This window comes from Eptesicus fuscus, chromosome 5 (genome assembly GCF_027574615.1).
Source record: "Eptesicus fuscus isolate TK198812 chromosome 5, DD_ASM_mEF_20220401, whole genome shotgun sequence".
In the NCBI taxonomy this organism is placed as follows: Eukaryota; Metazoa; Chordata; class Mammalia; order Chiroptera; family Vespertilionidae; genus Eptesicus; species Eptesicus fuscus.
This window is the reverse complement of record NC_072477.1, coordinates 30,952,537-30,978,499: the sequence shown is the minus strand read 5'-3', so window position 1 is coordinate 30,978,499 and position 25,963 is coordinate 30,952,537. Positions and strand designations below refer to the sequence as shown.

At 47.7% G+C, this 25,963-nt stretch overlaps 1 protein-coding gene across 1 annotated transcript; it reads right to left on the bottom strand.

The window, feature by feature from the left end:
- Positions 1-6,335: 6,335 nt before the first annotated feature.
- GPHB5 (glycoprotein hormone subunit beta 5) lies at positions 6,336-9,173 on the bottom strand. The gene is made up of 2 exons (XM_008138966.3): positions 8,970-9,173; positions 6,336-6,524 (listed from the first exon to the last, which is right to left on the bottom strand). The coding sequence occupies exons 1-2, from the start codon at positions 9,171-9,173 to the stop codon at positions 6,336-6,338; spliced, it is 393 nt and encodes a 130-aa protein (XP_008137188.1).
- Between the last annotated feature and the right edge of the window lie 16,790 nt (positions 9,174-25,963).

Genomic DNA, 25,963 nt, shown 5'->3' with positions numbered 1-25,963 from the left:
ATTGACTGCAAACAGCTCGCCCTCTAAGCAGGGCGTTCCCCAGAGTTCTTTCTGTTTGCAGACCCCGAGCGCCGACCAGAGTTGTAGTCACCTATTCAACAGGTTTTTACTCACCATCACAGGGAACCAGCTTTGTTCTCCCACCCACATCCCACCTTGTGTACAAGAGCCCTGTAAAAAAGCACACACTGTGCGCGCGCACACACATACACACTGAAGCCTACCGTCTAATTCAAGTTCCACTGTTGCCGGAGAAGTTCTGAAGGCAAATCATGCCTCCCTTCAAACAAATGAAGAAAGAGCACGAGGGTTGCCACTCCCTCTGCACCTGGAAATGGCAGAATAAGCGACTGATATCATTGAGCACAGCCGTCCACACGGTGTCACCTCCTCTGCCCAGGACCCGCTTCTGCTCCCTGCAGCCGCTTCCCTTGGCCCTGCCGACAGGTCTGCCTTCCCGCTCTAGGCTGCGGGAACCCACTTGTCTTCAAGATGCTGATACCCTGAAAGGCTTTTAAACCGGGAAAGTGTTTACATCTGGGAGCAGCTTGGCTACCCAACGTGGCTGGCGTTCTTGGAAGGGTTTAATCAAATCCAAAAACAGAGACTTACCAAGGATTATGTTCATTATTGCCGATGCACCCCTGATTTCTTGCTCATAACCACTGGTGCGAGCTGCCCAAAGTGTCTCACACCGGGGACTGCCTGCCCTCCTGCTGCCTGCCACAGCCCTGCACACCCACACATCCACTTCCTTCCCCAGGCCATACAGTGAAGTCTATTTTACCTCCTTCAAGAGAAATGAATAAGGCAAGAGGACTGGCCTCAATAATCAGGCTCCCTTCAAGAATCAATTTACCTGTAATTTTTAAATGTTTCATTCACTGTCCCTTTACTATGACAGTAACATGAAATCCCAGTCCAAGAGCCTCTCTTCGTTTGAACAAAAAGTGTTTCTACTGAATGAAGCACATTGAAATAATTAAGTGCTGCCCTAGCTGGTTTGGCTCAGTGGATAGAGTGTTGGTCTACAGACTGAAGGGTTCCAGGTTCCATTCCGGTCAAGGGCACATGCCCCGGTTGTGGGCTCCATCCCCAATAGGGGCGTGCAGGAGGCAGCCCATCAAAGATTCTCTCTCATCATTGATGTTTCTCTCTCTCTCTCCCTCTCCCTTACTCTCTGAAATAAATTTTAAAAATATATTTTAAAAAGAAAGAAAGAATTAAGTGCTAAAGAAGAGGACCCACTGGCTTCTGTCCCTCCACCTGGCTGCAGCTTCCGGAGGTTGGCATGAGTGAACGGGTGCTACAGTAGTTCCTCTGGCTGTGTCCTGAAGTTGGCTCGGGATTTGTGAATGCTGGAACCTGCAGCCGATTTCAGCTGGACTCGGTTCTCGTTACCTGGTACTTATGTTTCAAGGCGGAGATGTTTCAGCATTAGCTTCTGAGCTTGTGCAAGCAGGAGCCAAGAGCTGAGCAAAATCTTCAACTTGAAAACATTTCCCACATATTTTAAAAGGCTGGATGTCTTAATTCCACGCAGTAACATTGGTCCCCCAAAATATTTTCATTTCAATATGCAGATTCCAAGAGGAGATGGAAGTTGGAGGTTTAAAAGCGCCTCGAAGCTTAGCTCACCTTCCTTTGAAGCTCCACCTCACCGTGTTGTAGACACCTCAGGAATCTGCGTGACCAACACAGTGAGGCATGATCTGTTCATGCGTTTCCTGTAGAAAGAACATGCAAACAAACAGGGTTAAATTTCTATGTTAAGTGCATAATCCTGCATGCACACTTTCTCAAGATAATGACTATTTATGATGCACCTATATCCTTTATTGTGGTAGAGTATATTTTAGGTGAACAGATGCTCTTTCAAATGATTTTAAGTTGTATAATATTTGCAACTTAGGGTTATTTTCATCTGTTCCTTTCTGGAAATCTTCAACATCACCCAAAAAAAAAGTTACCATTCTCATTTTGGTAATATTGATATTCTTTGTTAAAATAAAATGGTTTTCTTCTCTTTTGGGGAATGTTGTCTGGTTGGTTGGTTGGCTTTTGGGAAGTGGTTGTATTGCAGGTTTGAATGACTTTCCAGAAGACCCAATTTTTTAAAATATATTCTTATTGATTTCAGAGAGAGGAAAGGAGAGGGGAAGAGAGAGAAACATTGATCGGCTGCCTCTTGCACGTCCCCTACTGGAGATCAAGCCCACAACCTGGGCATGTGCCCCTAGTGGGAATCAAACGATGACTGACCTCCTGGTTCATAGGTCAACGCTCAAGTACTGAGCCACACCAGCTGGGCCAAAAGCCCCAATTTTTTAACAATCAAGGACAAAGCAAGTAATTGATTCTGTGTAACAGGAAGTCTTTTTTGTTAACTCAGTTACCCAGTATGCTAAAGAAGTGGCACAGCCGGAAGAACTTAGAGTCAAAGATAAAGCCAAAACTTTAGCAACTGTTTACTTTACTCCTCATAAGGAGGACCTGGGACAGAGCATAGAATAACCCCTCGAATTCTTCTCCATTGGAGACAAGTCTCTGCCTTACTCTCCCATCACAGTGCTTTGCACGTGCTCCTCTTGTTCTCATCCTTCCCTATTTCTTGTTCCTTTCATAGAACCATCCCCTCAGAGGCCTTTAGCAGCCCCTTCGCTCCAGAATCGCTACAACCAGCCATTAAGCCTAGACCTTCAAACAATCACATTCATTTCCATCAATGGAGCTAATAAAGCCAGAAGTAGAATGAGCTGTGAGAATCTATATTCTCCATTCAAAAATGCTCTCGTGAGGGGGGAATCCGGGAAATTCCCCTTACCTTTTGTTAATTGCAAAATAAACGTATTTCCAAGAGTAAGGAGCTGCTGAGACTTGGTTTTAGCCAGAGCTCCCATACAAGCACGGGGCCATCATTCCCCTACACCAGTGGTTCTCAACCTCCCTAATGCCGCGACCCTTTAATACAGTTCCTCGTGTTGTGGTGACCCCAACCATAAAATTATTTTCGTTGCTACTTCATAACTATAATTTTGCTACTGTTAATGAATCATAATGTAAATATCTGAGTTTTCTGATGGTCTTAGGCGACCCTGCTAGCGGTTCTCAACCTGTGGGTCGTGAGCCTAAGACCATCGGAAAACACAGATATTTACATTACTATTCATAACGGTAGCAAAATTACAGTTATGAAGTAGCAACGAAAATAATTTTATGGTTGGGGGTCACCACAACATGAGGAACTGTATTAAAGGGTCGCGGCCTTAGAAAGGTTGAGGACCACTGCCCTACACCCAGTGTTCACATTACCTGGGCAGCGAGTTGCGAGCACACAACCCTCCTCTCGGCAGCAGTCTCTCTGAATTCCCCTCCGAGGCTGCTCCTTTCCCCCCTCCGTAGCTCCTGGTGTGAGCTGTGATTTGAGCAACAATAAAGCATTGTCTTCCTAGAGGTTATACAGGAAACGAGAGAAAATTTGCAACCTCCATAAAACAAGCCCAGTCTGCATTAAGCACCTCCAGCAGAAACTGCAACTTGCTCATCAGTGTGGAGAGAGGCTGACAGCAATAAACGTAAAGGCCCCTCCGGCCAGGAATGACTCGGAAGGAGCTCTCCGAGAAGGCATCGCGCTCCCGGAGGGAGAGGTTGGTTCTGGGTCAGAGAAACCTGGCGCGTGCTGTCTATCAGCTGTCTCTCTGGGGCAAGGTGCTTGACCTTTCTGAGCTTCGGCGTCATCATCTGAAGAAGGGTCACAACAACGCCTCTGAGTGTGGTTGACACAGGAATTACAAAAAATTAATATAAAGGGTCCTGCTTGTGGTCAGAAATCCATAAAATGCAGCAATATTTATAGCTTTATTCCCCAAACGCAGTGCCTTGCACAAAATGAGAGTTAATAAATATTTGTGGAAGTGGGAGGAGTGAAAGAGAGAAGGAGAAAGGAAAGGTGAAGAGAGAAATTTGAAAAGATTTGAGTTTAGCACTGACAGAGATAGTCTTCTCCTTTTAATTAATAACTTTTCTGATTACAGTGTGTATTCACTAAAGAAGTGTTTGAACAGCCCCAGAGACCCTGCAGAGCGGAGTGCCCTGGCTGCCAGGCGCTCTGCTGCCTGGTACAGCAATCATGCCGTTTACAGCCCCGTGTCACCACTGGTCTGCTATTCCAGAACCCCGTTCCCTTCCCCCGACACCGAGAAGCTCTGTTTCAGGGCAGTTTCTCCTGCCATCACCCCCAGGCTACAAAGGACCGCCACTGTCCAGCTTTCCTGTGAGGCACGCGCCCCTCACCTGTGCACTCCTCATGTTGCCTTATTGCAGGGCGTGTCCACAGGACCCGCCAGGTGCACGTAGCCCCCTGATTCCCGGAGGCCAGCTTTTATGGACTGAATCATGGGCTCCCTCACTCTCTGCCTTCCTATTTGATTCGGCAGGAGATCCAGGCATGGGAGCAGAGTGAGGTGGGGCGGTGCCAGCCTCCCTCCCCACCAGGCCTCACTTTGATGATGGCTGCATCTTCCTATGCATTCTCTCTGGGGTCTGATGGTCACTTCCCCCTTCTTGTTCCTTTAGCCTAGGGTTGCCCATTGCTTCTAGAAGTGTTTCACAGCCCTTGTTGGTTTCCCTAACTCTGCTCAAGCTCTCCTCAATGTCCCACTGCAGTGCATCATTTGTTTACTGCCAGGACCCTTCCTGATGAGTTTCTCAAACTCTGGCAAGCCATAACCTCTGCCTCTTCACCCAGAGTTTCCTTAAGAAGCAGCCCTTTCTCTCAAAAAGTCCCGAGGGATGTTCTCAGGGATGGGTTGAGAACATTTGAGTGGTGTTACCCGGCATTATCCCCTGTCACCGCCCACCGTCCTGCAGAGGCCCCAGGCACTCAATGCTAGAGTTGACTTTCTTGCCTCCCAAACAGACCTGCACTAAAGAGTGGGGTGCATTTTGCTCCCGGATGTCCACTTCAGCATCCCAGTCCCTGACCATCAATCCCAACTTTTGCTTTGCTGTTTTTGTGGGGACTCATTATTCCCCCACTCAAAGAGGACTCCTGGCTCCCAGCTGTGATGCGTCAGGGGTAGGAACACAGACGGAGCCACTTCAGGGACTCATGCTACCCAGCCGGCTCCGTGTTCCTTACTAAACACGACATCCTACATTAATGTAAAAGTAACTTCCTGGTTCATTTTAAAGAGGGCTTGTTATTGTTACCCCAGTTTTTATGTATTAAAAACTATTTTGGAAAGTTCTCATCAATTCACAAGACAGAAGACATGCTTTATTTGCAGTAATAAGATTCTTACGGCATATTGTGGGTAAGGAACAAGGTCAATGTCAACCCCCAAAATGTCAGAATTAAAGACACTTGCAAAGCACTAGAGTTTTAAAAGAGTCCCAGAGAACCAGCTGCCGGAGGCTTTAGAGAGGGCAAAAGCTACACAGTCACGTTCCCCGAGCCAGCAATGCAGTCTTACCCCTTACAAACATTTTTTCTGAGTTTAAAAAAGAAATTACAATTTCAATTTAAAATAGGCTAAAGGGGAAAGAATGTTTGTGGTTCATCGTTTTGGGCTTAGCTCTGGGAGAGCATCCCATGAGTCTAAAAACATGAGTTCAATTTTGTAAGTGTTTAAGTGTAAATGATAGCTGCCATTCCCTGTTGTTTCAGAGAACTTTTATTTAAAAGGAACCTCGTTAGTCAGGATCTTGAGGGGACTTAGGGAATTTTGCTTGAAAAATGAATCACCCAAATCCAGATTCCTTTCCTTTTGAGCTACCATTTCCCTACCTCCTTTAATAATTGCTCAGTTCAAAGGAGAGGGAGTATTTTCTCTAAGGAAGCGTGCAGTAGGGTTTGGGGTGGAGGCCTGGGGACGAAAGCATTGGTTTTATCGATGTCTGGCCCTTTCGTCATAAATCTACTGGAGGCCAGTCATTAAAGAGGACATGAGAATTTAAAGACTTTCTAGCCCCGTTTCCTGATTACGCCCACTGCACTTAAACCATTGGCATGTTATCAACCCACAATGGTGCTATACAAATTATGTCCTGAGCTTCAAGGCAGAGAAAAATTAATTTGCAGGTGTGTGAGCCGGAGAAATTATTCTAGCGAAGGCGCAAATATGGTTTTGCATGGTTAGCTGTGTGCTGCCTCCGGGCCTGGTGCCTGAGCTGGACCCAAGGGAGACAGGCAACCTCCTTTGCGGTGTGGTCCAAGTTAAACAGTCCTCCAATCCAGGGGTAATCGCTGCTGATGCTGCCTGTGCCGGGAGGGGAGGCAGAGGGGGGGGTCTGCGAGGCTCAATGCTGCCATGGTGCTGCAGGCCTCGCCAGCGTCAGATGGTCTCGCACTCGGTGGTGGCCGTGGAGCAGGCCCCGCAGTCACAGCGGACGGCCACGGGGTAGGTGTAGAAGGGGTCGACCCCCGGGGCACAGTTGGGCAGCTTGACGGTCACTTGTTTGGTCTCGTTGTAGGTACAGACTCGATGGTGGGCTTCGATGTAGGGGGGCTCCAGAATGGGCTTCTGTCCCCACAGGTAGAAAACAGGGAACCATTAGGACAGCGATAGTCAACCGAGGTGCCGCAAGAATTTTTAAACATGCAATACCTGACTATTTACCTCTCTTCCCTTAGCTCAGATGGTCAAATAAAAGAATGACAATAGCCAAGATAACAAGAGCAATCCGGTATGGGGCAGACTTATGCCCCCCAAAAGTTGTGTTCATCTGGCATCCAAGTTTAATGCATTGTGGTTTTGTTCTGTTTTGGGTTTTTTTTTATTTATTTATTTTTTTTTGCTAAATCTGGAAACCCTAAACCTAGGCCATGAGCGAAGGCTATTTTCAGCAACGTCCGACCTTCAAAGTAAATGCAGCCACTTTCTCATCATGAACATCCTATTTTCAGATGTGCTCCCAGATAAAAATAAGTGCTTTTTATCTCAGAAATTTTCAGATTGCTGGGAAAGTAAATCTCATCCTTTTGCTTATTTTCTATAAGTAACCTCCCTTTTCACAGCACAATACATAAAAGCTAGCCAGCATCAAGGAGAGTCCTGTCTCTGATGGCCTTGCTGCCTCCATTTCTCCTGGGGCCTCCTCTGGGCGACCATGATCCGATTAAAGACATTCATCAATAAATAAGGAGAAGAGAAGACAGAATTGAGGGAAATGGTGGCTTGAGACTTGGGCCCAGAAAGAGCTCCAAAGAGCCCACAAATGGAGTTGGAGCAGAGGGGTCGCCATCAGGCCAAACCCTGCCTATGAGAAGGTGTCAGCGTTCCCTGAGTATGTGTGATGTCAAGTCACAGCCACAGTATCCTTAGCAACTACATTTTCATTCGGCTCCTCGGTCTCAAGCCCCCAAATGATGCAAAAATAAAACTTAATTCGGTGTTTCATTTACTTCGGTGGTTTCATCACCATAACCCAGTCCCCGTCGTGGGGCCATCATTTATCTCAGTGACAGCAGGTTGCTGTGAGTCCCTGAACAGAAGCACAGTTTTCCTAATGGCAGTGTGTCCTCTCGTGGTGCTCAAGGGCTTCTCAGCTGGTGTTGATTAAGCTAGAGGAGAAACACCGTAACTCCAGGGAGAGTCCATCCCATGTAATTCAACAGGTACTTATGAATGCCTTGTCCGTACATGACTTTGACAAGAGCTGTCAAAGGTGCAAGAATTTACCTATCCCTGAAAAAACTTCAAATCTAGAGTTGTATTGCGGGCAAGGAAGTAAGAAGCCAGGCAGGGTAGAGTCATAGGCCGGCCAGGGAGTCAGAAGGCCCCCGGGAAGGAGTCAGCTCTGGAGATGGGCCTCAAAGAAGAAGTCTGATCATGACAGGTGGGAATGAGAAAGGAAACAAAAAGAACCAAAGGTGAGATCTCATGAAGGGTGTTTAATAAAACCTTTAAAAATCAATCTGACAAGGCCAGGCCTCAGGCTATGTATAACCGCCGGGGAAACAGCCAGGCTGTCACATTGCTAAGGACCTTGAACGTTGGGCACTGAATTGGCAGTAGTGGGTGGTCCTTAATGATTTTTGAGATGGTGACAAGATCAGAGCTGGTCCTTCATTATAACCAATTCAGAGCTCAGGGGGAAGAGTTAGCAGTCACTCCATGTAATTTGATGGGGTGCCAAATGGCCTTCTTTCTTCTCACCCAGCAAACACATCCTCATCACAGCCCTATAGGGTTCTAAATTTGAGATTTTTATCCCCACTTTAAATGCAATGCCGCTGCAAAGGCTGAATATAACTCAATATAAAGGAACTTAATGGCTCTGCCAGTGATAATCCTGAGTGGGTGGGTGGGGCAGGGGCAGGGCTTTGGGAGAGGCACTGAGGAGGGACTGAAGACTCACCCTCGCCCGCTATACAGCTCAGGGCTGTCTCTTGGCTGGCTTCCTCACAGCTGGGAGAACACTGTGAGCGTTTTGGTTACATGCTTGAACCAAGAATTTATTCCCACCTTTGCATACAGAAATAAACATGACTCTGCAGTTACTTATCCCTCAAATTCCTCCCATGTCATCTGTAAAGTGGGTAGAATAATAGCACGTCTTAACCTCCCAGAGATGATTCCCAAATACACAGATACACGCAAGTAAAATTATTAATTTTATCAATGCATTGTTAGAGGGACAAGGTCGGGTTTCAGGATTTCTGGAGCATGCCAAATAATTGTGTGAGTTTTTTAATTGATTTCAGAAAGAAGGGAAAGGGAGAGAGAGATAGAAATACCAATGATGAGAATCACTGATCAGCTAAGTCCTACACACCCGCTACTGGGGATCGAGCCCGCAACCTGGGCATGTGCCCTGACAGGGAATCAAACCTAGACTTCAGGTTCATGGGTCAACACTCAACAACTGAGCCATACCAGCCAGGAGAATAATTGTTATTTTTTTTAAAGCCGCAGGAAAAAGCAGATGCTTAGAAATCAGGCCAAGTGGACCTGTCTTGGACTCACCTCCCAGGTTTCACAGCGGCCCCAGCAGGCATCGGTGGTGATCCGAAGGCCCCTGCAGCCCGGCTTCTTGGCCAGGAAAGTAAACTCCCTGACGGCACAGCCCACAAAGGTGTGCAGGTTCCCACTGGAGGTGCTGAGGACACAGCAGCAGCCAGCCAGGAGGAGGAGGGCCATGGGGCCGAGGAACAGGTATGCCAGCTTCATGCTGCTCCCCGGGAGAGGGAGAGGGAAGAGAGTCTGTTAGCTGATCCAGCTGCCCTCCGTGGGGCAGCCAACGAGGTTGATACCAAAGGGACCTGGCTCTTAGCATTTCAGAAGAAATAAGCCAAGAAATTGCAGATGCCCACGAACTCCACCTCAGGGGCCCTAAGTTTCCTCTCACTGACTCCAATATGGATTCCATGGGCCCATGTGCTCACTGGACACCCAACCCTCCAAGGGCAACCTCAGGCTTTTCCTTATTGTGGCTCAACTGCTGGACTTGACTTGGGTGTTAAAAATAAAAAAGCTGTTCCAATGAACACAAAATATGAATCACACCCCAAATTATGCATATCCTAACATACTACATGGATACACATAAATCCACTGTATTTGGTTACATGTTTGCTTAAAATTATATTTTCAGTGTCGTGGATGTGGAATCAAGGTGGGGAGGTAGGTAAATAATAATTGTACGCCCTTCTATATTCTTACTAGCCCAACCCTCCACAAAGCCGGACATGCACAGATATTACGAAACCTGGCGCCTGACTCGGTGGCCAGCCATAACAGTGTGCCCCCCTTCACTGCCCGATGCCTCCGCTCTGTGCCTCCGCTGTAATGGCACCTCGTTGTGATTCCATTGAAATCCAGATGATGGAAAGCTCGGAGGTGCTAAAACATAATCCCAGTCTACTGTAAGTCTGTCCTCTTTGCATCTTGGTCATTTCCTGGCTCTTTCGGGAGCCAGAGTCTCTCCCTTCACGCTCGGCCCACTAGACAGAACATACCTGGGTGTTACAGTGAGAGTGGACATTGCACTTACGGAATACCCCCAATTCATTATCACTTAAAACAGGTTGCAGAGTTATTTATTTCTAAACCTGATCTCCCAGCTCCTGCTTCTGACCTGTCACCTCAGCAGGGCTCTTTGGACTTCCCCTGGTGAGGAATGAAGTTACAGAGATGAGATGCACTCACCTGCTCTTGCTGGAGCCAACTCTTCTCTTAGAGCTCACACTTGCCCAAGGTCTCAGCAAGTCCCAATGAGCGGTAGAAGCTCGCCCTGGGTAAATGTCTCTGCCCTCTGTTACTGGGCTGCTTCACTGCTCAAATATATAGGAAAGGTCTTGTCAATCAACACAAAAGAGAGGCAGATCCTTACAGGAACCACTAAACACATCAAAGACCTGGGATATAAAGCAGGTCTCTATTTTCCAAAACTGATCAACTTAAAGGGTGTTGTTTTGTTTCTTAACATCACCTACTGAAACAGAAAGTTACCTCGGTGGGTGACATAATCCTAGGGAAACAGTCAAAGGTAGTTCACCTAGCTCTAGGGACAACAAATGCATTGGGGCAAGATGGATTAAATTTTCCTTCGTGGTAACCACAACTTTCCTTCGAAACAGGAGTCAGTCACTAGTAGCTCATGGCAAACTCTTTCCCTTAACTCACAATACAATTCAATACATTGAGAAATAACAAAGCAATAATTCTTCCTGGAAAGAACACTGGATCACTAGCTGAAAGGATGGAAATCGCAGGGAGAAGAATCGTTTTTGAAAGTCTTAAGATGAGTTCAGGATTAGATAATATTAATAGCACTTGAAAATGAATCATTTAGGGGAAAAAATACCAAGGTGTTCAAAGCGATTTATCTCCCAGCATGGGAATTAATGATGACATTGGATGTCCCCTGCATAGTTTTCGGCATTTTTCACATTTTCTACATTGAGCAGACTTTTGTAATAGAAAGTCAATGAATAGTGATACTTTAAAAATTAAAATAAGCCAATAAGTTACATTTGTGCTACATATAATGATATGATTTCTGGTTCTTAAAAGTCTGAACTAAGAATGAAATAGTGTTCTTTATGAGTATGGGACACAGTTTGTATTCAAATCTGCAACAGCAGCATACAAATGGATTGAAAACCTCCTGTTCGTGGTATTGTTCTGGATGCTCTAAAAAAATAAATGAAGCAGACATCATCTTTGCCCTTTAGAGTTTGCATATCACTGAAAATAATGACATAGCCAGAGACATTTAGGATGCACATTAAATGGATAAATGATACTTTTAAAAAAGTAAGTTAAAGCATTCCCAATTTCTGCAAAATAAAAAGTGTTCTTTAAACATACATCCTACTCACTAAATGTTTGGAGTTTTTTTCAAAACATATAACAACCCTCAGTGAATCCATCACTGTATCAATATACCCATTTCTAGAGTCAGACTATTATATGGGTTTTATAGAAAATTGAACTAGGCTGGGAATAAGGGACTCTCTTCAACCCTCAGCCTGTGAGTAGCATGATCAGAACTTGGGTGTGATGGGGACAGACTGCTTACCTGGTGTGATCTTCCCAACTTGCTGGGTCTAGAGCCAGCCAATTGGCGGTGAGCTGTCACCCTGAACTGGGTTTCTCAAGAAAACTGTTCAACCCCCAGCGGTCTCCGGCTGAGGGGACGGCTCCACTCGCTGCCGAGCACGGACAGAAGAGCCCCTGGGAGACATGGGGAGGGAGACTCCGTGCTTGCTGACCTCCGAGTCCTTCAAGAATCTCAATGCCCCGAAGTGGCCAGGTGCGCACGCTCAGCGACTGGCCACCGTTGCAGACCCAAGGGCCGACGCAGCGACACCGGACCAGCCCACCGCCGGGCACTGGGCACACCAGAGCCTTGCCGAGCCCGCCGCCCAACGAGTTCTGCGGCAGCCGCCCTGGAGCTCTGAGAAAATGACCGAAGGAATTGCTGAGAGGGAATTGACCAACAGGAATTGGGATCAAGGAGACGAAACCCCGCTGAGACCCGAGTCCAGGCGAGCCTGCGAGCCTCTGGGCTCAGATGTGGTCACACGCCTCTGGGTCTAGGTGAGGCCTCACGCCCCTGGGTTTGGGTGAGGCCACACGCCCCTGGGTCCAGGTGAAGCTGGATTCCGGGTTCGGGTGAGGCCATGTGCCCCTGGGTCCGGGCGAATCTGAACCCTGGGTCCGGGTGAGGCCGTGGGCCCCTGGATCCGGGTAAGGCTGGGTCCCGAGTACGGGTGAGGCCATGAGCCCCTGGATCCGGGTGAGACCACGCGACCAGGGGTCTGAGAGAGGTAATGCGCCCCTGGGTCTGGGTGGCTTCGTGCACCTAGGTCCAGGTGAGGCCACGTGCCCCTGGGTCTGAGAGAGGCCACGCACCCCTAGGTCCGGGCGAGACCATGTGTCCCTGGATCCGGGTGGGGCCTCGTGCACCTAGGCCCGGGTGGGGCCGCGTGCCCCTGGGTCAGGGGGAGGCCAGGCGTCCCTGGGTCCGGGTGAGACCGTGAGTCCCTGGATCCGGGTGAGGCCTCGTGCGCCTAGGCCCGGGCGAGGCCACGTGCCCCTGGGTCAGGGGGAGGCCAAGCGTCCCTGGGTCCGGGTGAGACCGTGTGTCCCTGGATCCGGGTGAGACCTCGTGCACCTAGGCATGGGTGAGGTCACGTGCCCCGGGGTCTGAGAGGCCAAGCGTCCCTGGGTCCGGGTGAGACCATGTGTCCCTGGATCCGGGTGAGGCCTCGTGCACCTAGGCCCGGGTGAGCCCAAGTGGCCCCGGGTCTGGGAGAGGCCAAGCGTCCCTGGATCCGGGTGAGACCATGTGTCCCTGGATCCGGGTGAGGCCTCGTGCACCTAGGCCCGGGTGAGCCCAAGTGGCCCTGGGTCTGGGAGAGGCCAAGCGTCCCTGGGTCCGGGTGAGACCATGTGTCCCTGGATCCGGGTGAGGCCTCGTGCACCTAGGCCCGGGTGAGCCCAAGTGGCCCTGGGTCTGGGAGAGGCCAAGCGTCCCTGGATCCGGGTGAGACCATGTGTCCCTGGATCCGGGTGAGGCCTCGTGCACCTAGGCCCGGGTGAGCCCAAGTGGCCCTGGGTCTGGGAGAGGCCAAGCGTCCCTGGATCCGGGTGAGACCATGTGTCCCTGGATCCGGGTGAGGCCTCGTGCACCTAGGCCCGGGTGAGCCCAAGTGGCCCTGGGTCTGGGAGAGGCCAAGCATCCCTGGATCCGGGTGAGACCATGTGTCCCTGGATCCAGGTGAGGCCTCGTGCACCTAGGCCCGGGTGAGCCCAAGTGGCCCTGGGTCTGGGAGAGGCCAAGCGTCCCTGGATCCGGGTGAGACCATGAGTCCCTGGATCCGGGTGAGGCCTCATGCACCTAGGCCCGGGTGAGCCCAAGTGGCCCTGGGTCTGGGAGAGGCCAAGCGTCCCTGGGTCCGGGTGAGACCATGTGTCCCTGGATCCGGGTGAGGCCTCGTGCACCTAGGCCCGGGTGAGCCCAAGTGGCCCTGGGTCTGGGAGAGGCCAAGCGTCCCTGGATCCGGGTAAGACCATGTGTCCCTGGATCCGGGTGAGGCCTCGTGCACCTAGGCCCGGGTGAGCCCAAGTGGCCCTGGGTCTGGGAGAGGCCAAGCGTCCCTGGGTCCGGGTGAGACCATGTGTCCCTGGATCCGGGTGAGGCCTCGTGCACCTAGGCCCGGGTGAGCCCAAGTGGCCCTGGGTCTGGGAGAGGCCAAGCGTCCCTGGATCCGGGTGAGACCATGTGTCCCTGGATCCGGGTGAGGCCTCGTGCACCTAGGCCCGGGTGAGCCCAAGTGGCCCTGGGTCTGGGAGAGGCCAAGCGTCCCTGGGTCCGGGTGAGACCATGTGTCCCTGGATCCGGGTGAGGCCTCGTGCACCTAGGCCCGGGTGAGCCCAAGTGGCCCTGGGTCTGGGAGAGGCCAAGCGTCCCTGGGTCCGGGTGAGACCATGTGTCCCTGGATCCGGGTGAGGCCTCGTGCACCTAGGCCCGGGTGAGCCCAAGTGGCCCTGGGTCTGGGAGAGGCCAAGCGTCCCTGGGTCCGGGTGCGACCATGTGTCCCTGGATCCGGGTGAGGCCTTGTGCACCTAGGCCCGGGTGAGCCCAAGTGGCCCTGGGTCTGGGAGAGGCCAAGCGTCCCTGGGTCCGGGAGAGACCATGTGTCCCTGGATCCAGGTGAGGCCTTGTGCAACTAAGCCCGGGTGAGGCCACATGCCCCTGGGTCTGGGAGAGGCCAAGCGTCCCTGGGTACGGGTGAAGCCAGATTCTGGGTCCGGGTGAGGCCGTGCGCCCCTGGATCCATCCGGGTGAGGCTGGGTCCCAGGCCCGGGTGAGACCACGCGCCCCTTGGGTATGGGTGAGGCCACGTGCCCCTTAGTCCGGGTGACGCCGTGCCCCTGGGTTCGGCCGAGACCAAACCAGAGGGAGTCGGACCTCCATTACCACCATTTGTCCACATCCAGAGCTGAGGGGTCAGTGCTGACATGTACACATAAGGAACTACTGGACATTGAAATTGGGTCTCAAAAGAACTGTTGGTCCAGGGGGAAGCTCGCTACAGATTGATTCATTGCCTGTCAGCATAACTATTATTGCTCGTCTCACATTCAGTTCTTATTAGTATATATCTAGTGACATATGATCTCGCTCATCTAGGGGAAATGATGAACAACATAGACTGAGGAACAAGAACAGAACCAGAAGCAAGGAGGCATCGATCGGACCATCGGGCCTCAGAGGGAGGATAGGGGAGGGGAGGGGGAGGGTGGGGGGAGAGGGAGAGTTCAACCAAAGGACCTGTATGCATGCATATAAGCCTATCCAACGGTTAAGTTCAACAGGGGATTGGGGCATGCGTGGGGAGAGGGGTGGGATGGGAATGGGGGGATGAGGACAAATATGTGACACCTTGATCAATAAAGAAATTAAAAATAACAAAAAAAAAAAAAAAAAAAAGAAAACTGTTCAACCCTTTTAGATTTGACCTGAAACATCTGGACTTGTGTCTGCAATGTCACGAGGTAACAAAAGGAGGCCACGAGTACCTTTCTTCTACTATCGCTAACTTCCTTATAATGCAGTTGTGCACCACCCCACCCCACCCCCAGCATTAATGTGATAATAATGACAATTTGTAGTCGCTGAGCAGCTACTAAGTACCAGGCTCCATGAAATCTGCTGTGCTCTTACATATGTTCTCTAAATCTTAGAACAATTCTGTGCATCCATGATTATTTTCTCCTTTGCCCATTGGGAGAAATGGAGGCTCAGCTATTTTGGAATCTGCCTTTGGTAACACTGGGATGGCAGATAGGTGTTTCATCCCTATAACCAACGGGGGTCAGTTGAAAGGTTCTGTCTGGAACCCTGTTAAAAAGGCCTCTGAACCCACTCCCAGTGGAGGGCAGAGGCCCATCAGCCTTGTCGTGGGTATAGAGAAGGGGAACGGTGCATGGAGGCCAATCCTTACACTAGGCCCCGTCACCTGCCTCTCTACCGGCAGAGTGAGGGGCCGCTGTGTGAGACAAAGGTGCTTGAGGCTCTGATCCCTATAGAGCATCGCCACCGTACATCCACCACTTTCCCTTCCATCTCTGCTGGCATTCCTACCATTAAAGTCACTCTCTTGAGGTAAGAAACAAAGGTGTGGGTGATATCTCCAGGCACAGGCCCCAGAGAATCCTCTCTCATCTTCTTCCATTATCATCTTCATAAGCATTCACTGTCACTCCGGAGGGTGAGTCACAAGATACAGGTTCTCTAGGGGTCAGGGGAGGAGAGAAAGGACATGGGTGAGCAACTGTCCCGAGGTCTGAAGGAGCAGGACAACAGGGGAGGAATGAGCTCAGTGCCAGTGCCTCAAAGAGATGATGGGCAACCGAGTCTGGTCCCATCGGCCATGCTGATTCTCAAAGCCACACCTTCCTCTGTGACTGCCTGGAGAAACTCACTTCTCTCCACCTCAGTTGCCTCCTCTGTAACATGATGAATTGGAACCTGTGATCATAAGGTCCTTCCTAGCACCAGAATTTAAAGGTTTGCAAACTATTTTATGACCATAACAAGCTAAGGGACAGTCAGATGGAGAATCCAAAGACTCATATTACAATAAAGCCATCCTGATCTGTGTTCAGATCTCAACTCTGACACTTGCCGACTTGTGATCTTGGGATAAGTCTTATAACCCTCTGAGTCTAAGCCTCCCACAAAACTGAAAATGCCACCTTCATAGGGTTCGTGGGAGGATTCTACAAAATAATGTCCAAAAATTGCTTATCTCAGTTCTTGATACGTGATAAATAGGCAATAAATGTAGTTTCTCTTTCGTATCTCATCACCATTGTATGTACCCCTAAGAAATAAAAAGCTGCCAATAAAAAAATGTCATGTCCAGCCAGTGTGGTTCAGTGGTTGAGTGTCAACCAACGAACCAGGATGTCTCCAGTACAATTCCCAGTCAGGGCACATACCTGGGTTTTGGGCTCTATCCCCAGAAGGGGACATGCAGGAGGCAGCTGATCAATTATTCTCTCTCATCACTGATGTTTCTATCACTCTTTTCCTCTCCCTTCCTTTCTCTGAAACCAATTTTTAAAATATTCTTTTTAAAAAAATAACAATATCACATGATCTCACTCATTTGTGGAATATAATGAACAACATAAACTGATGAACCAAAATAGAGCCAGAGAGGGAAAATTTTTTAGAATATAATAGAAGTAATCCTGTTATTTTCAGATTTTTGATATTTCCAACAATTTTTGTGGTATTATACTATACTATGTTAGTTTTGGTAATCCTAATATATAAAAACCCTGGGTCCATCATGACCAGATTCTCAACCAGCTGTAAGTCAGTCCTTCAGTCAGTGCTGGGTTGCCATGGTGACCCAGCTCTGACTGCTGTGGCTGCAGGCCTGGTGACCCAGCACTGATTGCTGAGGGGGCTGTGAATCAGGCCCAGAGAGAGGCCTGAAGAGAGAAGCAGGGTCTGATCTGTAGCCTGTGTGGCAGCTTTTGATCAGCACTTGCTTCTCTCTTTCTCTCCCGGGTGGGCCAGCAGCCGCACCTCCTTTTCTCTCCAGGCCTCCACCAGGGCTGCTGATCAGCCCTGTCTTTCTGATCAGGCCCCATTGATAGACCCAGAGACACTGGCTGGCATAGAAACTGACCAATCAGAACCAAATCTGGGTGAAGCATGAGGTGCCAACAGCTGCCTAGGAGGCGGAGCTTTTGACGCTGACTGGCATAGAAACCAGCCAATCAGAACCAAATTGGCCGGCAGAGGAGGGCAGTTAGGGGCGAGATCAGGCCAGCAGAGGAGGGCAGTTGGGGACAATCAGGCCAGCAGGGGAGGGCAGTTGGGGACAATCAGGCCAACAGGGAAGAGCAGTTGGGGGTGAGATCAGGCCAGCAGGGGAAGACCATTGGGGGTGAGATCAGGCTGGCAGGGGAGGGCAGTTGGGGGCAACCAGGCTGGAAGGGGAGGGCAATTGGGGGAGATATCAGGTGGGCAGGGGAGGGCTGTTGGGGGCAAGATCAGGCTGGCAGGGGAAGACCATTGGGGGCAAGATCAGGCCAGCAGGGGAGGGTAGTTAGGGGTGATCAGGCAGGCAGGCAGAGGGGTTAGGGGCAATCAGGCAGGCAGGGAGAGGCAGTTAGGAGCAGGCAGGCAGGCAGGCAGGTGAGAGGTTAGGTGCCAGCAGTCCCAGATTGCAAAAGGGATGTCCCACAGGTATCGGGCCTAAACCAGCAGTTGAACATCCTCCAAGGGGTCCCCGATTGGAGAGGGTGCAGGCTGGGCTGAGGGAACCCCCCTCCGTGCATGAATTTTGTTCACCAAGCCACTAGTATTATTATATTTAAAAATTTTTTCTTGAAATATTGGTTTTTATTGCATGTAACATTATTATATTTAAAATCATTTTTTCTTGAAATATTAATGTTTATTGCATGTAACATTATTATATTTAAAATATTTTTTCTTGCCGAAACCGGTTTGGCTCAGTGGATAGAGCGTCGGCCTGCGGACTCAAGGGTCCCAGGTTCGATTCCGGTCAAGGGCATGTACCTTGGTTGCGGGCACATCCCCAGTGAGGGGGTGTGCAGGAGGCAGCTGATCGATGTTTCTCTCTCATCGATGTTTCTAACTCTCTATCCTCTCTCTTCCTCTCTGTAAAAAATCAATAAATATATTTTAAAAATAAATAAATGAATAAATAAATAAAATATTTTTTCTTGCCCTAGCCATTTTGGCTCAGTGGATAGAGCATTGGCTTGTAGACTGAAGGGTCTCAAGTTCGATTCTGGTCAAGGGAACATGCCTGGGTTGCGAGCTCAATCCCTGTAAGGGGTATGCAGGAGGCAGCCAATCAATGATTCTCTCTCATCATTAATGTTTCTATCTCTCTCTCTTTCTCCCTTCCTCTCTGAAATCAATAAAAATATACATAAAAATAATAAAAATAAAATTGTTTTTCTTGAAAATAATAATAATAATAAACAAAAAACATGTCACACCACTAGCTATTAGGCATTTCCTGATATCAAAGGTATTAAATGTAGAAAAATGTGTCTGAGAATAGAGGAAGCAAAGTCTTTGGGGGCGATGAGACCTCATCAGGGCTCTGAAACCGGAAGACTGGGCACCAAGCAAAGTCAGCCTGTGGGGCTCTGATCAGACACTGAAATTAACATGTTTTGCAGTAGGGAAAAAAAAAAAAAGGCTGAAGTGTTAGATTTAATTGTTAAGTTATAAATCACACTTTGTGGGGTGTAGGGTTTACCATAGTAGCAAAATTCAATATATTAATAAATCTTTATGACTGCTTCCAAACAATTTCAGTTCTGACCAAGAATGGAGTCAAACTAACTGAGCCAATCAACACGCCCTGCGAACCCTCTCTGGTCCACAGACCCTAAAGTGAGGACCCAGAGAACGAAGCCATTGGCTGCATCCCTTACAATGAGTGCTCTCCTGAGAGTTGAGAAAAGATGTGCTTGCTCCCCTATGTTTTTCCCTATTGCCCTCTCAAAATACACAATGTTCTGTCCAAGGGTCAAATTCATCAGCATTATGCCTCCTGTGCATGAATTTAAAAAGCCACAAATGAAGCTACGTGTCTCAAGGAAGTAATAAAATTAATGACTTTCCAAAACCAGATACAAGAAAGGTTAGCATTGGATTTTATAAAGTTGTATGTTACTTGTAATATCCCTTATTGACGGAGGCGGAAATTCTAGGATTACAAATGAAGATGAATGGCGAAGTCTTGGAAGAAATTATTTTACTGAAAAGTCATTTCTTCCTTTCGCAGCGCTGGGTATTTGTGGGACAGCTCCTCATTTTGACTTAAAGAGATAGCATTTGCTAGATGATAGCACAGTTGCTATGGTGACTTTTTTTTTTTTAACAATACTAAAAATAATGAAGCCTGTGTCTGATTTACTAGGACAAGTCAAGCCTTCCTCCACAGCTGTCTGAAAGAAGTATCTGTCAATTGTCACAGATTTATTTCAAATTAAGGGCACACGGTTAGGCACTGAAGTGGAATGTTTTTATTTCCGCCTGACTCTTCCACTTTTGAATGTCATAGCTTTGCAGGGCATGGCAGACACATGCCTAATAGAGAGGAACAGAGAGGAGCTTAATGAGTCACAAAGAGGCATTCTTTATTTCAAGTGCACCCTGTATTCTCATTGGAATGAGTCCACAAAGCTGCTGGGTCCCCAAATCCTTCATTTGTAATTCCCCAGGCAGTCTCACAGACAAGGCCAAGGTTGTTGTTAGCTAAGCTACGAAGCAACAGCACCTCATTTGTTAGTTATTGGCTTTGTTCCAGAAACGTTTTCCTAGGATTATGGCCCCAGAGTGCGTGCGTGTGTCTGCGTGTGCCCGTGCTTGTGCTTGGGTGAAGGAGCAAGGTGGTAGGAGGGTACAGAGGAGACGATGAGAGCTGTTCCACTCCCCAGAGTATTCATTACATAATTTAACACGTGTTTATTAAGCAACGCTGTGTGCCAGGCACTGTCCAGCACTGGAGTCACTAGATTCATTTAAAAACAATAAAAAAGATGATATAGGGAGGCGTGGGGGTAGAATAGCTAACAATTGACAATAATGATAGATAACTTTAATTCTTCTCTATCTTTTCTTTGTCACCTCTTTCTTCTTTTTGTCCTTCCATGTTTTATTGAGTGTTACCATATGTCAGATACATGCCAAGTACACATGATGCCAATGTGAATAGAGCTAAGACCTGCCCTCAAAAAGTCAATAGTCTAGTGTGGAAGATTAATATACCAACATGCATATGACCCAGAAATTGCACTCTCAGGCATCTATCCCTAGGAAATGGAAATGTATGTTCATACGAGAACCTGTACACAAATGTTCATAGCAGCCTTATTCACACCGCTGATGCACTTACCAGCCATGAGCCCTGCTTCTGGCTGAGCAGCGCGCCCCCTATGGGAGCACACTGACCACCAGGGGGTAGCTCCTGTGTTGAGCGTCTGCCCCCTCATGGTCAGTGCACGTCATAGCGACCGGTCATTCCGCCATTTGGTTGATTTGCATATTAGCCTTTTATTATATAGGACTAGAAGCAATTCACGTGTCCTTCAAGAGGTGAATGGTTCAAAACCTGTGGCACATCCATAGCGTGGAATATTACTTGGCAGTAAAAAGAAATGAGCACACACCAACTTGGATGAATCTCCAGAGAATTGTGCTGAGTGAAAAAAGCCAATCCCAAAAAGTTACATTCTGTATTATCCATTTACATAAATTTTTGCAATGACAAAATTATAGAAATGGAGAACAGACTAGTGGTTGCCTGGGTAGGAAGGAGGTGGATGTGGTCATATAGCGGCAACGTGAAGGATTTTTTGTGGTGATGGAAATGTTCTGTCTCTTGACTGTGGTGGTGAATACATGAACAAAAGATGTCACAAAATTGCATGGAAGTAAAATACACACACATGAGTATAAGTAGAACTGGGTAAAGATAAATAAGATGGGTGAGTGTATCCATGTCAATACCCTGGTTGTGATATGTGCTGTAGTTTTAACTATAAAAAACATTGAGGGAAACTGAATAAAAGGTACATGGATGTCTCTGCATTATATCTTACAATTGTATATGAGTCTACAATTATCTCAAAATATGTTTGATTTAAAAACAGATCAACATTTTATTTAGTGGATGGGCAATGTGAGTGAAGGTGGTCAAAAAGTTCAGACTGGAGGAGGAAGCAAGATGGCAGCATAGATAAACACCTGAACTTGCTGCCTCGCACAACTACTTCAAAGCTACAACTAAAGAGAAAATGGATATCATCCAGAACCACTGGAAGGCTGGCTGAGTGGAACTTATACAACTAGAAGTAAAAAAAAAAAAAGCACACTGAGACTGGGAGGAGGTGCAGAGGTGTGGAAGTGAAGTGCAGAGGTACAGAGGCACTCACGGAAATGGGCTGGAAACTGGGTACGCTGTTGTCTTTTTCAATCGGGAGGGAGATACAAGCTCCCAACTGCTCTGAACTCCAGTTCCGGGCGAGAATCTGGGGACCCAGACTCATATGGGGAGAAATTGGACTGTCTGGCATTGGGCCAGAACACGAGGGTGGCTTTCTCTCAGAGGTGCTTGCAGCGATCATTGTTCCTGCACAGTGCCACAGGACACAGAGACCCGGGGACCTCTTCAGGGCAGGGCTGATGGTCAGCCATTGCTGTTTGCTCTGCCCTGGTGATTCCCTGAGACCCCACCCCACCTAATTTACAACCCCACCCAAGCTGTGCGCAGAGGCTTTTGCATATGAATGGCCTGGCCTTTTGCAATCTAAAACCTAACAAACTGCAGCTGGGTCAGAGAGCCCCAGAGCCTCCAAAAGAAGACCCAAGGCTCAACAATGGCTTTCATTGCTTCACAGCTGGGCCTCATCTGGGCACCTCCAAACCCCAAACAAAGAGGAGGAATCTGCAGATCTCTCTGTAGTTCCAGCTGGGTGGCCTCAGGCAGTGGCTGACTTTGCACCTCCTTGGAGATCCAAGAGCCAGTGTACCCAGTGGTCAGAGTAAGACCATCCAGATTACAACTCCTCAGATCCATAAGAGACACACACAGGGGGCAGACTCAGTGAGTGCCAAAGCCCCACTGAAGCAAGTCTTGCCCCATAAGGCTGTCTCCAGCACAGAAGTTCTCCCATTGTAGACACAGCTGATCCTCATAGCCAATTGTCCTGGAGGTCAATTCCTCCCAGTGATACCAACATCAATCAAGGCTTAAATACAACAAGACTGTGCACACAACCTACAAAGGGGTGCACCAAGAGTGTCCACCTCAGGTAATTAGGGAAGCTGAGCCACTGGGCCCCATAGGACACTTAGCACACAAAGCCACTCTATCAACACAGGGAAGCAGCCAAAATGTGGAGACAAAGAAATAGGTCACAAATGGAAGAAATGGAGGAAAGCAAACTACTGGATATTGAGTTCAAAACCACAGTTATACAGTTACTCAAGAATCTTCTAGAAACCTCCAAGAAATTTAGTGAGACCCTCAAAGATATGAAAAAGGACCAACTAGAAATTAAGCATACACTGACTGAAATGAAGAATAATATACAGAGATCCAACAGCAGACTAGAGGATCCCAAGAATCAAGTCAACGATTTGAAATATGAAGAAGCAAAAAACACTCAACCAGAAAAGCAAAAAGAAAAAAGAATCCAAAAATATGAAGATAGTGTAAGGAGCCTCTGGGACAACTTCAAGCGTATCAACATCCGAATTATGGGGGTGCCAGAAGAAGAGAGAGAGAGCAAGATATTGAAAACCTATTTGAAGAAATAATGACAGAAAACTTCCCCCACCTGGTGAAAGAAATAGACTTACAAGTCCAGGAAGTGCACAGAACCCCAAACAAAAGGAGTCCAAAGAGGACCACACCAAAACACATCATAATTAAAATGCCAAGGGCAAAAGACAAAGAGAGAATATTAAAAGCAGCAAGAGAAAAACAGTTAGTTACCTACAAGGGAGTACCCATACGACTGTCAGCTGATTTCTCAACAGAAACTATGCAGGCCAGAAGGGAGAGGCAAGAAATATTCAAAGTGATGAATAGCAAGAACCTACAACCAAGATTACTCTACCCAGCAAAACTATCACTTAGAATTGAAGGTCAGATAAAGAGCTTCACAGATAAGAAAAAGCTAAAGGAGTTCATCACTGCCAAACAAGTATTATATGAAATGCTGAAGGGTATTCTTTAAGAAGAGGAAGAAGAAGAAAAAGGTAAAGATAAAAATTATGAACAACAAAGTGACAACAAATACATATCTATTAACAAGTGAATCTAAAAAAGCAAGTGAATAAAAAGTCTGATGAACAGAACAAACTGGTGAATATAATAGAATCAGGGTCATAGAAAGGGAGTGAACTGACAATTCTCAGGGGGAAGGGAGTGTGGGGAGTGCGGGAAGAGACTGGACAAAAATCGTACACCTATGGATGAGGACAGTGGGTCGGGGGGTGTAAGGGCAGAAGATGGAGTGGGAACCAGGTGGAGGGGAGCTATGGGGGGAAAAAAGAGGAACAACTGTAATAATCTGAACAATAAAGATTTATTTAAAAAAAGAAATGGCAAAAAAAATGTTCAGACTTATAAGATAAACTAGATGCCTGGTGCATGACATTCATGCACTGGGGGGGCGGAGGGGGGGACCCTCAGCCTGGCCTGCACCCTCTCACAGTCCGGGACCTCTCGGGAGATGTCTGCTGAGAGGTCCTTAATGCTGCCGCAGAGGCAAGAGAGGCTCCCGCCACTGCCACTACATTCGCCAGCCGTGAGCCCAGCTTCTGGCTGAGTGGTGCTCCCCCTGTGGGAGCACACTGATCACCAGGGGGTAGCTCCTGTGTTGAGCGTCTGCCCCCTCATGGTCAGTGCACATCATAGCGACCGGTCATTCCGCCATTTGTTTGATTTGCATATTAGCCTTTTATTATATAGGGTAAGTCCAGGGGACGTAATCTTCAGCATGGTGGCTGCAATTAATACTGCATAGTGTATCTTTGAAAGTTGCTAAGAGAGTAGATCTTAAAAGTTCTCAACACAAGAAAAAAACAACAATCTTGTACACCTAAAACTAATACGATATGCTATATCAGTTATATCTCCATTTCTAAATGATAATATAGTTATTATTATGTATTAAGATAAATACGATTATTTTTAAGCATTACTATTAAGAAACTGAATTAAAACAACTAGAAACTTAAAAATAAATAAATCAATATAACATTAGATGGATAAGTATTCTCATAAAATGGAGGTAGGATGCTATGAGAGGGTATGTGATGGGGTGTTGTCAGGAGAGACTTCCTACAGAGGTGACTTCCGTGAGTTGGGAGAGGACTCATTACAGGCAGAGGAATCCACACATGGACTCTACTGTTGGAATTCAGAGCAGAAGCATTGTCTTGTTCACCTCTATTTCCCCAATGCCTAGAACACTGCCTGGCTCAGAGTTAATGATCAAAAACCGTTTTTGTTGAATGAATAACTAAAGACATGGGAGAGGGTGTGGTGAGTTTGGGAAGCTACAGAAGTAGTCACAGTTGAGCATAGAGTGTGTCCAGGAAGAGAGACAGGGGGAGGAGGTAACAGCAGGTGGGCTGTCAGACAAGTACTATGAATGTTTCTGTCTTTATTTTAACGTGAAGTGGGAGCCAAGTTTGTGTTTAGAAAGACCCTGTGGGCATGGTGAGGAGACAGATTAGAGCAAAGATGCCAGCTGGGGGGTTGCAGTGGTGATCCAGGTGAGCACTTTACTCACAACCTCAGATCTTGGAAGCCCTTCAGAAAACGTCCTATGTTCAAAACAGGGGTGTCCAGTAAAAATGAAATTCAAGCCACATACTCAATTTCCAATTTTCTAGTAGCCACATTAAGAAAGTAGAAGAAGCCTGACCAGTGTGGCTCAGTGGTTGAACATCAACCTATGAACCAGGAGGTCACAGTTTGATTCCCAGTCAAGGCACATGCCTGGGTTGCTGGCTCAATCCCCTTTGGGAGGTGTGCAGGAGGCAGCCAGTCAATGATTCTCTATATCATTGATGTTTCTATCTCTCTCTCTCTCCCTCTCTCATCCTCTCTGAAATCAATAAAAAATACATTTTTTTAAAGAAGAAGAAAACATGTGAGATTAATTTTAATAATTAATCCCAGTATGGTAAGTGCTACAAATAAAACATTTAGCTTAATGTTATCCAATATATCTTAACAAACAACCAATTTAAAATATCCTATATAATAAAAGCCTAATACACTAAGTGTCCAACCGTTTGTTCAACCATTTGACCAGTAGCTATGACATGCACTGACCACCAGGGGGCAGATGCTCCAGCCGGTAGATTAGCTTGCTGTTGGGGTCCAGCCAATGGGGACTGGGCGAGATGGGCCGGACACACCCTGGAGCCCTCCTGCAGTCCCTCCCCAGCCCGATCGTGCACTGGTGGGGTCCCTCAGCCTGGCCTGCACCCTCTCACAATCTGGGACCCCTCAGGGGGTGTTGGAGAGCTGGTTTTGGCCCAATCCCCACAGGCCAGGCTGAGAAACCCCACTGGTGAACCAATCTGTGCACTGGGCCTCTAGTTACTAATAAAATATTTTATACTCTTTTTACATAGTTTTCCTACACTATGTCTTTGGGTCTGATTTGTATTGATAACACGTATAATTAACAATACATCTCAATTCAAACCAGCCACACTTCACGTGTTTAAGAGCTACAGTGCAGGCCAGATGCATAGATTTACCACCCAGTGGAAAGGAGTAATCATTTGAACTCTTTCTAGCCCTATTTCATGTGGCATGCCTGTTAATTCTCACAACAACATCCTATGAAGTATTATTACCTACCCTTTATGATGAGGAAACTGAGACCCAAGAAGTTAAACAAATTGACGA

Coding starts and splice junctions, on each gene's coding strand:
- GPHB5 (XM_008138966.3), bottom strand. CDS start 9,173: ATGAAGCTGGCATACCTGTTCCTCGGCCCCATGGCCCTCCTCCTCCTG. Junction 6,525..8,969: donor GCCGCTGTGAAACCTGGGAG/GTGAGTCCAAGA, acceptor CTGTGGGGACAG/AAGCCCATTCTGGAGCCCCC.